A 15512-nucleotide genomic window follows, 5' to 3' on the forward strand; every position below is an offset into this window, starting at 1 on the left:
ATTGCACAGATACGTCAGGAATCCTGATGTATCTGTTGGAGCAGTAATGACGCATTGCTGGAGTGTGTCAGTTAACAGACACAACTCCAGCAATGTGTCATTACACATGGGACTCGCCCCATGTAAAAGGCCCTGCGTCACTCCTTACACCTGCTTGAAGCAGGTGCAAGGATTGTGACGTGTCAAGTCATAGGAGTGGCACAGTGAAATCTAAGACTTTTTTACGTTGGAACGCCCACCCTGCATACATTATACCTGACGCACGTATAAGGTAGCGCAGGGCTTTACAAAGTGGCACATCTGCTGAGATGCGTCACTTGATCACTGTTATAGGTCTGGGCTAACATCTCTCTACCTACTCTGGCTCCATGGCCATGTTCAATCTAGTGAAAGTGATGACTTTTTAACTTTCCAAGCCAGTTTCATGGGCTTCTAAACTGGTGGTCTTCAGGATCGAGCTAGTCTAATACAACCATTGGAGTGCTTGTGCCTACCTTCCGCAGAGACACTCCTGTTATGGATGATGGGTGCCGGTTTTGCAGCACTCCCTCCCCCGGCCCTGCTGGTGATCCAGTTTTTATTCTATCCTTAATATAACATAAGTAATGTGTTTACTTGTATGCCTTGTTCCCTCATTTCGCAAAAATAGAACCCAGACCTGGAATGTTACATATTCATTTTATAGAGAGGCCGGGAAGCACAAACTCAGTCTTCTGCATGTCCTTGGCCCATCTTCAGATGCATGGTGTACTGATTGAATGAGTTTGGCATGCACATGCATGGTTTTCCTTAGCCCACAAGTAGAAATGTGACCTTAAATGACTTTGAACAACATATTTGGTCTCTGTTTTTTTTTTTGCTTGGGTGAACTCAGTTGGCCACTGTGGTCTGCCTAATAGGGCACAGACAACCTTCTTGATAAAAATCATTGAAACAACAAAAATGTTTTTGTCTCAGCAAAGCGTCCAATGGCGTCATCTTGTGAATGCAGATGATTGCCTCATCGAGACCAGTGTTGAAACTTTGGGTCAGAGGAAAGAGAGTATAGAGCGTGCACTACCAGTGCCGCGACCTCTGCTTCTTGTGGGACTTTGAGCTTCCTGTTCACTCTGTTGCTGCCCAGTCACTCCTTTAGCACTACACTGATGCAAAAGGCACACAAGGCAGATGAACAGACACGTTCCCTTGATGTTTGGTTATGTTTATCTGTTGCTTGGCAACCCTTCCTCTCTTTGTGTTGTGCTTCCAGAAATGCTGACAGGCGATTAAATCAATGGCCTGAAAACATGTTTTTTTATTCTTTGTTTTCTAGGAACAAGCCCGAATGATAGAGATGGGAATAACCGGGCCTGAAGGACATGTGTTGAGTCGGCCAGAGGAGGTAAACTTTCAAAAGAGGCTCACACCAGAAGCCCCTTTGGTGTTTCCTTTTTAAATGTAATTGCATATGTAAATTTTAGACTACTGCGGGGGTAGTAAACACAGCTATTATCAGAGTTTAATGGCCACTTAGGTATCTGGGCATTGGTGCTGCTGCACCTGCTGCACCAATGGAAGCTACGCCCCAGGGTCTGAGGCCTGGCTGAAGGAACTAGGGGGCATATTTACAAGCCCCTTGCGCCACTTTTGTACTTTTAACATGGGAAAAGTGACGCAAAAGTGGCGCAAGGGGCATGTAAATCTGCCCCTAGGAGATTTGTTTCTGGCATATCACTTTGTAAAACTGATCAAACTTCACATAATGAAAATATGAACAGCTTTGCTAACAATATTCTGAAACTCCCAGGAAAAGGATAGCTCCTCTACACAGATTCGAGAACTGGATTGTAGGAATCTTTCAGCTGATGGACATTCAGTCCCCTGGCAGTCTGGCAGAAGCATGTTGTTCTAAGGACAAGACTAGATATTTATTATTGAAAGGCCAGTGCCTTCGCAGGACCTTGAGCTTAGGCCGGCACATGTCGGACATCTTCACCACCAGCCCTGCTGCCCTTTCAGCCGGACCCATACGTTTGCCTGCAAATAAATATCTCAGTTAGTCCTGATGCATACATGCCAGCAGATCCGATTTAGGCAGGAGACCCCATTTTTCTAACCAAAATTGGCTTTATGTTAGCTACGTCTCGCCTAAAATTGTCCCTCCTACTATAGAAGTCAATGGAGAAAAATATGATCTACAGATTTATTATTCAAAATCTACCACTTTAGTGTTTTAAAATGCTAGTATTGCATGCTGATAATGACTTAAAGGTAGTGTTGCCTCCTGGCCTTTTTTTATCAGCATGACCAGTATTATCCCCGATCACTCCAAAAATTAGGAAAATCACTAATAGCAGGTATTTTTCTCCTGATCAGTGCATATTTTAAACAGTAAATATAGGAAAGATAGCACTTTAAAATGTTTCCCAGGGCTGCCATTATGAAAACTGACTGATAAAGTAAGCGAAGCCAGAAAGGCAATTTTAAAATATCTTAAACTATTTTTATAGAGTTCTATTCAAGAGTCACGTCCAAGCCTTTGCAGAATCTTAAAACGTGAACAAATTGCTGGTATTGTTCCCTGGGGAAAATGGCACTTCCAACCCTTCTTAAATGTAGAGGAGAGGGCCTATCCACACCCCTCTCATGATAGAACGCAGAAAAAAGAGAGAGGTAATTCATGCATAGTTCCTTTGCATAAATTAAAGAAGTGGTGCTGAGGCTGGCTGCTCTTAAAAAACCCTCTAGTTCTCCGAGTATTTGTGCTGCTTTACATAACATATTTATATTACATAATTTAGAGAAGAAAAAAAACCTTGCATGTGATTTTGCTGCTAAACCTCTTGATGTTTCTGAGATAGGCACGTTATTTACTTGGCATTTGGAATTTGGCAATATTCCAAAAATAATTTTAATCAGAAGATTGCCGGGGGTGGGGTGGGATGGGGGCAGCTCCTCTGCAATCTCCCCCAACGCTCAGCCCATTCGAGAAGGTTCTGATAGCTGCTGTTTGAGGCCGCCGCTTCCGGTGCGCGCGCATGACATGCCCAGGGTCGGTTAGATCACACTAACAAGGAAGTGGGAGTGAGATTCCGAGCGTCAGCAGGAACCTCCGGGCTCGTTTATGACTAGAAGCGGTTTGTTTCATTTGAGCCGACAAGATTAAAACCCGTGCGACTGGTTTTCAGATCTGTATGGTTGAGGTGCAAATCTAAAGAGAAGAAACAAAAGGAGTGGATATCCGCACCTATTAGAAGTGGGTGTGGGTTAGGAATTTTCTTAAACCCGACTCACAACTTTTCTATGTTAATGAGTCCTGCGGAACCTGCTTGCGGCTACTGCATTCTATCAAATGGTATTTTCTGCTTTAGGCCATGGGAGACAGTTTTGGCAAGATGGCTGAGTGACTTCGGGCCTGATTAATATTCTAAGCTCAGTTAAGTTAAAAAATTAGTATGTGCTAGTTGCAAATCAACTAGTCCGTGAACAGGGTTTAATTTTGCAATGTGACTGCTATGCTAATTAAAAGTACAAAATGTACAATCAGAGGGATGGAGGCCAGAGAGGGAAAACAAAACTATATCCTTGCATTTTCATTCCTTCTGTGTGAACATCTTTTTAACCCCTTGCATGCTGGTGACGAACCCCAGCCGTCACGCTCCGCGGTGCTCGTGTGCGGATGACGGCTGGGGTTCGTCACGGCCCCGCCCTGTTCGTTTGTTTACCGCACAGCGGCGGAAACGGGCCAGCATCGAAGGGGTTAAGGCAGCCCATGCTCCTTAAGGGAACACAGTCTTCTTTTAAGGTCTGGCCACAGATAGCTTTAGCAGCTGTTTCACCTTGTTATCAATTCTTCAAAAAAGTATAATCAAATTATAGAGAGGCTGTGTTTGAAAGGGCGAGATTTTGATCGATACCTTATATCTATTGATCCAAACCTCGATCTGGTCGACTGAACCTTTATTGCCTGTCTTGGAAGGAAACAGTACACCTATCTGCAAATTAGTTCACCCAAGAAAGGACTCTACTCTCAAAGATCACGGACAACTTCTAGGTTTCAAAAGTTTATTGTAAAGATATAATGAGCTGCAAATACAAGCATCTCAGAATGAGATTCACGAGGTACACAGGTCCAATTACATACATGTGCTCTCGAAAAGCCCTCAGACGAGCAACAGAAATCACTAACACAAGTTCTAAAAATAGCAAAGCTATCAGCATAGACGCATATCTCTCCTTCATTTAGGTTGGAGGAAAACAAACACAGGTTAGGCGTCCCTACCCTGTTCTAGATGGTATCCCTACTTAACCAAATCCCAACCTAACAAAGGTGTCAGCAATGAATGACCCCCAAGGGAAGTCACCCACTCTAAGTCTCTTGGTGAAAACCTAAAGTTCTCCAGTCATGACCCCTCACTGCCTACCCATCCGCTCTCTAAAGGGTCCTCAGGTCTCTGCTCTAACTCCACCCAGGGGTGCTGTCCCTAATACAAAACAATCAACAACATTTGAGACGCCCCTTGCGAAACGCCTCTCACGTGGTGCAACTTCAGGCTTTTTCCATGATGCTTTGTATTGGGCCTCAGACGTTAGAGTTGACCTTGCTTCTCAGTCTCTTCTCCGGCCCGCTGATACCCCTTAAACATTCCAGAACCCTCCTCCATGTCTGGGCCGTCTACTGAACAGACCTCTATTCATTCACTTATAATTGGATCCCCCCTTTCCAGTTGCAGACAGATATCTGCCGCCAAGAACCCAACTCTCATAGACTTCTAAAAAGGCTTGCAACATTTCTCAGCCCAGACATGTACGTATAAATCAATGCTAAAACATTTCAGGCCTACAATATTTCACATTATGATTATAGCATTCAATTTCTTCATTTAATTAAAGCATGTTAAAACTCTTATTCTATTATTTAGAAAACATTACTCTAAATCATGGCCCATTAATGCAATGACCAAAAACGTTAAAACAATCTGTGTCGTGAAAAGAAACACCTTCCCTTTTAGCTCCAGCTCTGGCCCTGAGGCCTACCACGTTCTGCGTTTTACCACAGACCATCTTATATGTTAACAGCTACACGACATAGATTCAAAATAATCACGTCTACTAAAATCATATAATGTCACACATTTCTGTATTAGTTCCACTTCTACTTAAATCTCTATATTAGCTATACATTTAGAATATAATTTCAGATACTATTAGCACTCATGGCATTTCTCTTCATGAATTATGCTCTCTATAGGTAAGTGTGATGTACTCATATATTTATATCAGTTTGCGCTCTCTCAGTTCCCCCCTTTGATGACCTCTCGGGGTCATCACTAACATTTAAACTGCAGTTATTGCTGGCATTCTCTGCGCTTCCAGAGCTCTCAGGCTCCTGTACTGATTATCTTGTATGGCAGCCAATCTCTGCAACTGTTCTCTTTGGGCCCTTTCTGACCTTCTTGCTCTGTACCATTTGAATACCCTCACCAATCCCCACAATATTATCCCACAGATCAATATTATGATGATAGGCTTTAGGATATACCAAATAAAGCTTTTGCCTAAGGTGGAAAACCACCCTCCAACTGTACTCATTCCGTGGCCCACCTTTTCCCAGACATTTTCTCTACTCAAGTCTTCGATCTCTTTGTGTATATTAGTTATGTTCTTAATAACTTTCTCAAGGGGCTTTGAAAGGTCTGGAATGTAAGTGCAACATTCCTGAACCTTCAAAGCCTTACAGACTCCGCCCTCTTTTGCTAATAAGACATCTAATGCAAGCCGATTTTGAAGAACCATAGCCCTTATCGATTGCATCTCTCCTTCTACCAGCATTAAGGACTGAGCAGTGCTGGCAGACAACCTGTCGACAACTGTTGCCAGTCGTCTAATTTTAACATCATTAAGGATTATTCCCAAAAGAGGGAACATAGCTCCAAAGACATCTCCAACCATTTCTGCATCGCCTAAATCCCTCCTTCCCCTCGATGATGTCTGGCCCTCAATGATCAATAAGTCTTGTGCATGATATATTTTGGGGAAGACAATTGCCAAGTAACATGATCCATACCAGTTGTCAGGTAGTCTCACGTAAGCATTTCTTCCACATACAAAATACACATTTGGAATCACTTGCATTCCCTTCAGGAAATCCTTAGTGTAGTACTCTAAATTAAAAGCATGTTCACAGTCAACTTCACCCACGTATACATTTTCATAATACGTTTTGGCTCGGTGAAGACATAACTTTCCTTTCTGCGCTTTATCTAAAGCTATTGGACCACTACTACCCTTTCTCTTATGTGACTTCTCTTCCTCGGTCCAATCTAATTTCCCTTGTCCTGATTTTTTCAAAATCTTTTGTCTCCTGTAACGATCATCCACCTGCCCTATGAACTTTTTCTCGACTTCGGACACCTTACATGTCAGGTTATTTCTACGGGCATGTGAAGTATCTAAGGTAATCCAAGGAATGAAGAATTTGGCCAATCTGTCTTCACTCTTCCAGTAATCCCATTTATTCATCTGCTTATAATTCGGGACTTCTGGCAACACAGAATCATAATTGGAGAAATAGTATTCAAAACTATCTCTCTCATAAAATATACTAAGCAATAAGCTACATGTAATGCCATATGTCAGAGGGAGGTGATGATATCGAATTCCTTCATCTACAGACGCAGGCAACTGCATGCAGACGTAGCAATCCTTAACCTCCATGGCATCCACGTATTCATACAAAAGTTTAGCATAAGCATTTGACCTAAAGTCTCCTTGGGACTCGTCTACATGTAACCTGCGGGCTTCTGCAGCCAATAACGCTTTCTCTTGAGTGTTTTCCCTTTTCTCACCTGCAACAGTGGGTGTAAGTGTTACTACAGAATTCGCATCAATTACCTTTACCTCTTCCTCATGTCCCTTTACATAAGAAATTGTTACCACTAAAGCTATTAATATTATCACTCCTACTATTAGTGTACCTATTATACATTTAGCTCTGCGGTTCGGGGTGCCGGCCTCCATTTCGTCAGACAATCTAGCTTTTCCCTTTCTCTTTGCAAAAAAAAGTTCTTTTCCTCTCGTTCCTTTACAGTCTCTTTCAATCCTTTTTTGTCTTTAGAATCCACACAGCTGGAGGCTGACAGCCTTTTTCGCAAAAAGTCCTTTCACAGTTCAAAAAGACAACCCTAGCCCTTCTCCATCCACTCAAGGGGTTCCCTAAAATTCTCTGCTTCCTGGGCGCTAGGTAATCTTCTTTTCTTCTGCTTGCTTTATTTACAAAGTCCTTTAACAATCGACTATTAGATTTGTGGTTGCAGCTTCAATAGCATAGTTCAATATTTCCATGCGAAGAGTATGCTCTTCCTGTGCTGTTATCGTGGTACCAAAGTCGGGGAATTTCAATTCTGTAAGAAACATGTGTTTTAACTTGCTGAGGCGGGGAGGTCTGGGGAGCACGAATGTTAGTGACCCTTCTTGTTCGACACCGGGTACCAACAGTTGTATTTCCACGGTGATAATGGGCTCAGAACTGGACACCACCACCGCTCGGATCCTCCCTGTCTCCGGTTTCACAGACATTTGTCGCCAGATATGTCCACTCAGGTGTGGAGTATCTTCTGTTAGGCACACGCACTCTTCTTGACCTTCTTCGGTCTGGTGCTTCAGCGCCCTGAGCACCTTCTTCTGGGTCTGAGTCTTCTGATATCGGAGGAAGGGTTGCTTCTGGAGTTGACCTCAGGCTAGAACTTCTTCTTTGCGGCCAATTTGCTTCTCCACGTGCCCTTCTACTCCTTCTCCTTCTGGTCTGTTCTCGCTCTCTTTCAGACCTGTCAGGGTCAGACTCGTACTCCCAGCTGTCTTCTCCTTCTGTAGCGTCTTCTGTTTCGCTGTTGTACTGACCGTCCTCAGCTTGGTCAGACTCGTTCCCTGCTTCCACTGGCACCTCTACAGCTTGGCTAGCCCCCTCTATGGCTTCCTGGTCCTCAGCTGGACGTCCATCCGAGAGAGGAGCTGTTTCCAGAGGTGCTGGAACCCTTTTCGTATGCGACGCGTGTATCCAGTTGGGCAGGCCTCCCACCTTTACAGCTGTACTTGTGATCAGGATGACCTGGTAGGGCCCACGCCAACGAATATCCAAGCAGCTTCTTCTCACATGTTTCTTCACCAGGACCCAGTCCCCAGGATACAGGTCATGGCAAGGGCCCTGGCACGCTGGAACCTCTGCAGCCTGCACCTGAAGGGACACAGAACGCATGGCGTCAGACAGCCCCTTACAATAGTCCAGGATCATATCATCTGTGATATTTAACAGTGCAGTAGCTGGAATAGATGGCAGTCTCATTGCTCTCCCCATTAACACCTCATGTGGTGACAACCCTGTTCTTCTGTCTGGGGTACTACGAAGGCTCATGAGTACCAATGGCAGGGCATCAGGCCAACTCAGGGTCGTTGAGGAGCAAACTTTCGCTATTCTGGACTTGATCGTGCCATTAATTTGTTCCACAATTCCTGAGGCTTCTGGTCGGTAACTGCAATGGAGCTTTTGGTCTATATTCAGTGCAACACAAATCATCTTCACAAGCTCGCTGTTAAAATGTGTTCCCCTATCTGATTCCAAAAAGGCCGGCACCCCGAAACGAGGGATAAGTTCTCTAAGCAGTAACTTAGCCACTGTGAGGGTGTCGCACCTACGTGTAGGGTATGCCTCAACCCATCTGGAGAACACACAAACAACCACCAGGACATAGCGGAGGCGGTTGCATCTTGGCATTTCAATGAAATCTATCTGCATTCTGTTGAATGGACCTCCAGACCTTCCTATGTGACTTAGTGCAACTGGTGTTCTTTTCCCTACATTCAGCTGCTGGCAGGTCACACAACGCTGGCACACTGCTTCTGCTGCTATTCTAAACTTAGGATTGTACCAAGTCTGTCTAAACACTCTCAGCATAGCATCTCTCCCTAAGTGTACTGGACCATGTATGAGTCTAGCCATTGGACTCACCATCTCATTGGGCAACACTGCTCTGCCGTCTGCTGAGACCCAAAAATGAGTCTCACCCATTACACATCCTGCCTTTTCCCATGTTTCCTTTTCTGAATCAGGAGCATTTTCTTGCATGGTTGACAATTCATCCCAAGTATCAACAGTTTCCAGTATCATGGCTAATTCAGTTCTTACATTTATTCCACCCACATCCACCTCTGTGAAAGAGTAACCTTGTTCTGCGCAATACCGCGCAACTTCATCAGCATATCTATTGCCTTTTGAAACAAAGTCCTCATTTTTGGTATGTGCGATGCACTTTACAACTGCGATACTTGCTGGACATTGCAATGCTTCTAACAACAGGCGCACAAACTCTCCATTGCGAATGGGAGAGCCTGAAGAAGTCATGAACCCTCTTTGAGACCATAACTGCCCGTAATCATGAACTACCCCAAACCCGTATTGGCTGTCGGTGTAGATGGTGACTCGAATTTGATTGCCTGCTAAGCAAGCACGTGTTAGGGCAATAATCTCGGCTACCTGAGCGGAGTGTACTCCTTCCAGGCACCCAGCTTCCACAACTCCTTCAATTGTACAAACAGCATAAGCTGCTCTCAACTGCCCAACTTCGTCTCTTACACATGAGCCATCGACAAAGAAAACTTCATCTGGGTCCGTCAGTGGCTCATCTACGATGTCGGGTCTGGGTTTGGTGCATAGTTCAGTCACATCGAGACAGTCATGGTCTGTATATTCATCATCATCATCAATATCATTTGGAAGTGGCATTAAGGTAGCAGGGTTCAAAACAGAGCATCTCTTGAGGGTCACGTTCTCTGCAGCAAGAATAACTTGCTCATAGCGCGTGAGCCTGCTGTTGGTCAGATGCTGTGTTTTGGTCCTGGTCATCAACAGTTCAACAGAATGTGGCACGCACACCTCTAACGGGTGCCCCATGACGATATTTTCACATCTCTCAATGCTGACACCCGTTGCAGCAACGGATTTGAGACATCCGGGCAACGCTGCGGCTACTGGGTCTAAAGTAGCCGAGAAATAAGCAACTGGTCTACGGGCATTCCCATGGATTTGGACCAACACAGACAACGCACAACCTTCTCTCTCACAACAGTAAAGAAAGAATTGTTTATTGTAATCAGGCATTCCCAATGCCGGAGCACGACACAGGTCCTCTCTCAGCTGTAAGAATGCCATCAAACAGTCTTTGTCCCATGGTACCGGATCACTCACCTCCTTGTGCGTCAGTTTTTGCAAAGGTTTTGCTTTCAGTGAAAAGTTCACGATCCACTGTCGGCAATAACCCACCATCCCTAGGAACATCCTGACCTCTCTCTGGGTCTGAGGCGCATTCATTTTCATGATCGCCTCTATCCTATCTGGTGACACTTTTCGTTTGCCTTTCTCAATTCTGTGTCCCAAGTACTGCACTTCTGTCAGGCAGTACTGCAATTTTCCCGGGGATACCTTATGCCCATTGGCAGCTAGGTGATTTAACAAAGCAATGGAGTCTTCCCTGCAAGCTTCTTCTGTCTCTGACGCCACAAGGAGGTCGTCTATGTACTGGACCAGAACTGACTTCTGGGGCAGCACTAGACTTTCAAGATTTTTCTTCAGAAGCTGGTTAAAGATCGATGGACTCTCTGTATACCCCTGAGGGATACGACACCATGTTAGGACGCGATTTTCCAGCTTAAATGCGAAAAGAAAATGGCTATCTTCGTCCAAAGGGATCGAAAAGAAAGCCTGACAAAGATCTATCACAGTGAACCACTCAGCTTGGAATGGAATCTGAAACAGTATCACTGATGGATTCGGTACCACTGGACAACATGAAACGACTATGTTATTAATCTTTCGCAGGTCCTGTACTATCCGAAATTTCCCATTGGGTTTCTGCAGACCCATAATCGGGGAGTTGCATGGACTACCCACAATTTCTTTCAGTATTCCCTGTTTAATCATGGACTCGATCACGGGTTTTATGCCTGCAATCGTTTCTGGAGTCAATTTATACTGGGGTGTTCTTGGGAACTCAGCATGCGGTTTCACTACAATTTTCACTGGGTCCACCCCTTTGACCAATCCAATCTCTTCCCCAGTGAAATCCCATACCTCTGATGCCACTGTCTCTCTCAAATCCCAGGGAAGCTCGTCTACCGTCAAAGTAGGGTACAGCTCCACACATATTCTTGAGTTTGCAACTTTGAAATCTGCATCATCATCATTAGTCAATACCTCCACTCCCTGGGGTGTACAATATATAGTACAATTCAATTTGCACAACAGGTCTCTTCCTAGCAGACACACAGGGCTTGAATCGCAAACCACAAATTGGTGCTCATCGCTGTACTTCCCTATTTTCACCTGTACCGGTTCTGTCAATTGGCTGGTTATTCTCCTGTTTGCGACCCCTACCACCTGTATGGTCTCTCCAGACATGGGCAGGTCTGGAACTGCAGCTGATCTGATCGTGGATCTAGTGGCTCCTGTGTCCACCAGAAATGTCGTAGGGCACCCTGCTACTTCTGCTTCCACATAGGGTCCCCTCTGATCTACCTCTAAGGCTGCCCCGAGGGTGCAGTCTTCTCTTTCCACTCTCTGTCCGGTTAATGGGTCCACATAATAGCATTCTTCACCTTCCACAAACAGGGGCATTTGTCTATAGGTCTTACCCATACTCCCTACTCGAGGAGGTTGCGGGAACTGGGCTCGGGGAGGAGCCCCCCCCCCTTTGAGCACCTTTCCTTGGTATGGCGTCGCCCCTCTCATAGGTGCGCTCTGGACCTCTTCCTCCTCTATCTCTTGCTCTCCGATCTCTACATTGTAAGGGCACTCGCGTTTCCAATGCCCCAACTCGTTGCACTGGTGGCACCTAGTCGTTTTCTTCAAGGTAGCTATGTCTACTCTGGGTCTAAAGGTAGTACTCTCCTCATTACCCTTGTTCTGACTGTACTGCTTCTTACCCCCTGTACCTGTCCCTTGCTGCTGTTGTTGCGGTCCCCCCTTTCCTGCTGTCTGCAATTGTACCACCATCAGCTTCTCTTTTAGTTTCTTAGCCTTGGAGTCTACCTCATCACAGCAGTACCTGGCATATCTCAGTATTTCATCTAGGGGTCTACTTTGCCAACAAATCGAGTGTTGCTGAATCATCAAACTAATATCCGGTCTCAGTCCCAGGACGAACTTGGACACGAATTGCCCTATGTCCTTTGGATCCATTACATCCAAGCCGCTATACTGTTTAAACGCCTTCAGCAATCTCTCGTAATATTCATGGACTGTCTCTTTGGGTTCCTGTCTCGTTCTGTCTATTCTGACCCAATCTATGTCTTGCATTGGCACTTTTTCTTTCAGCCAAGTCATCACTCTCTCGAATTTTGCCATCACGATCTCGGACGGCCCATTAGTCCTAGCATCTCTCTCTGGCTCCGTTGTGGGCCACTCAGCGCTAACCTTGCATGCTGTCCACAGATCTCCTGGTACTACAATGTCAAACAGCGTGTTCAGATCTATCCATAGGACTTTTGAGATCTTTACAAACCTCTCGACTTGCTTGTACCACTCCACGGGGCTCTCTCGTAACTTGGGGAAAGATGTGGTAAAAGCAGCTAAATCTCCCCTACTCCAAGGGACATGTACATAGCTCCTATTGGCAACTTCACGCAAAGGGTAAGCTTCTATTCCCTGCTGTCCTGGTGTTATACCAATCATGCTTCTTCTGCCGGTCCCTTTCTTGGACCACCTCTCTTCCCATTTATCTAGTGCCCTCCATGTCCTTATTCCAGTAATCAGTTCCCTTATGTGTGTTTTCAGCCCAATCGTTCTCCTCTCATCTAGATCTCGATCTGAGTAATGTAGCCTGTGGTTACCCTGTAATGCTTTGGTTCTTGACAAGTCCACCATATATTTGCCTGCTAGTTCGACTAACTTCTCATGGACTGCTCTCGCCTTTCGTGTGATGTCCTTTGCCATATACAGTATTTCATCCTGTTCATACATTTCCATTCTTTCCAAAGGCAGGGTACCATCTACCATGTCATCCAGATCTGACCTTAAGCTGGAGACATCAAGTCTCTTGGCTTTTATCTCAGCTCGCAATATGTCTTTTGAAGGGGGCTCACTGGTCTCCCTACCATCCCAACTTCGAGCTCTGCGTTTGGGCTCAGGAGAATTAATGGGTGGCCTCCCTTGCTCCCATCTCTCCAGGTCCCATGCTCGGCCATCCGATCTTGGAAGGTGATGGAACACGGGCCTTTTATCCCTACTCTCTCTCTGCCCACTCTCGTCTTCTTCTCTCCTCTCACCGCACATCTCTCTGTTATTTTCCCTCTGTTCGCTACACTCCCTTTGCCTCGTATCGCTCAGTATCCGATACGATCCTTCCTGGTTCCCCATATTCCCTGGGCTGCGCTCATTTCTGTCATCACAGGGACTATGGTGCGACCTCTCACAACTCCCATTCTGTTCTCTGGTGGCAGGCACACAGTGTGGACACTTAAAGCTGTTCCTGTACTCTTGCGCTCTCCTCTCCCCTTCACTGAGTATCGGGCACGCCACCCCTCCACTCCCGGGGCCCCCGTTTTCCAGGTCTGTTCTACCTCCATTCCGGGCCCAATGGGTGACTCCCCTACTCCCTCTACAGTCCCACTCCGGGCTACTCTCCCCAGCCCCGCAGTGAGTTCGTGCTCTGCTGTCCTGACTTTCTCTTTCTGCTTCCGCAGCATTGATGCACTTTTGAGCCTTCACTGCCTCATCCCACTGCTTCATGTACTCATTTAGCTCTTGAAAGGATTTTCGTCCAGATCCCCTCAGATCCATTGGCCATCTAGGGCCCCCAGGATCTCCTCCTGGGTCCCCTGCTGTGTGCATCGGGGTGCTCCACTCTCTGGGTATCGGCATCTGACTTGGGGAATTAGTGGTATCGTTCCTCCTTGCCTGCTCTGCTCTTTCTCTGTCTTTCCGTTTCCGTTCTTCCCCTTTTGCTCTCTCTTGGTCATATATCGATATTATAGGACCTATGGTAACAGGTACCTGTAGTGCATCTGGTAATGGGTAGGATGTGGCGCTTTCCGTTTCCGGTGCTCTTTGTACCACAAACCTACCGACTACCTGTTGCACCTGACTAGGCTGGAGCAACTCTTTCTTTGGCTCAGGATCCCACTCTGAACTGGGAAGCGGTCTATGCTCTCCTGCATTGCCCCCCTTTTCTCCTTCAGTATTCTCGACCTCTCCCCCTGCTCTATTATACGGGGGTGGCCTGTCTGTCAGTAATCTGTTTATCAGGCTGTCCTCTGTTTCGCTCTCATCATCTTCTTCTAGGGGGCTTTTATTTACTGGCGCCTCTAACACTGGGTACAGTTTATTTATTTCCAAATTATGCACTCTCCATCTTTTAGCATCCGCATCCCACCTGGCATCCTGTACTGCCCTTACCGAGCGTTTCACCCTTTCTTGTCGTCTGTTCATATTCCTTTCATGCGCTGCCCTAAGCCATGCTTCAAGGGCTTCAAACTGGGTTGGTCTAGGCAAGGGTCTCTTTGAGGTCATGACTGATTTCAATCGATGTAACACCTCTAATCTGAACGTCCCGTACTTCGGGAACGTCAGTTCCTCGTTTCCTTCAGTAATCTTACTCCACTCTGATATCCAAAGGATCGTATGCAACCCAACATTTACTGCCATATAACGAGCTGGCGTACCCTCCGGCGGGGCTTCTTCCCCTTCATACGATCCTCTCCTCTCTTTCTTAAACAGCGCTTTCAACCATTTAAAACACTTCATAATTATGCGCACAAAATTCAGCCTCGCTACTCTGTTTACTTCCTGATGACAATCCACCAATCCTGTCGCGGCTTTGCTAGCTTGGCCTATCACAGCGCGGTCTTTCTCCTGTTGGCCAATCACGTCGCGACCCTGTATGACGTGTTCGCTAGCTGGCCTATCACAGCGCGGTCTTTCTCCGGTCAGCCAATCACTGCGCGACACCACCTGACGTCTCTTTTCTCCGCTTCGCAGCAGCACCCCTCCTTTCTCAACTCGTCTCCCGGTTATGCATGCGTCCCATTCATACACTGAAAAATGACTACTTCCGACCAAGCGGTCACTTCTCTCGACTGTACGTCCACAGTCTATCTGTAATTTTCAACACAACTGACGAGATGTCTATCGTCTCTCTGATAGGTTACTTACACACACAGTAACTTCCGACCAGCGTCCGTTACTCACGCACTCACTCTTACGTTCCCCCTATCTCGGTCTCTCGGGTGATCAATGGTACCTCATGACCCCCTTCACACTAGTTGACAATTACTCTGGGTGTCCGATACACCCGAACCACTTAAGCTCTCCTTGAACTTAAGATTTCCACCGGTTGCGCGCGCTCACAACCTGTTCCACAGTCACTCTACAGACATTCAACTCCGCCAGACATTACAACATAGATACAATACAAAACACCGCAATCTAACACGCATAACCCTTTATACTCACTCTCGACCGATACTGCTGCTTTTTCTGTCTCACG

At 46.0% G+C, this 15512-nt stretch overlaps 1 protein-coding gene across 2 annotated transcripts in view; it reads left to right on the forward strand.

The window, feature by feature from the left end:
- The window catches only part of DPYSL3 (dihydropyrimidinase like 3), a 375973-nt gene that overhangs the window by 285617 nt on the left and 74844 nt on the right, over positions 1-15512 (forward strand). For both annotated transcript variants that reach the window (XM_078653034.1, XM_078653035.1), the window contains exon 7: positions 1313-1381. In XM_078653034.1, the coding sequence (XP_078509160.1) occupies positions 1313-1381 (69 nt within the window). The remainder of the gene's footprint in view (positions 1-1312; positions 1382-15512) is intronic.

The sequence above is a fragment of the Lissotriton helveticus genome, chromosome 7 (assembly GCF_964261635.1).
Source record: "Lissotriton helveticus chromosome 7, aLisHel1.1, whole genome shotgun sequence".
NCBI classification, from domain to species: Eukaryota; Metazoa; Chordata; class Amphibia; order Caudata; family Salamandridae; genus Lissotriton; species Lissotriton helveticus.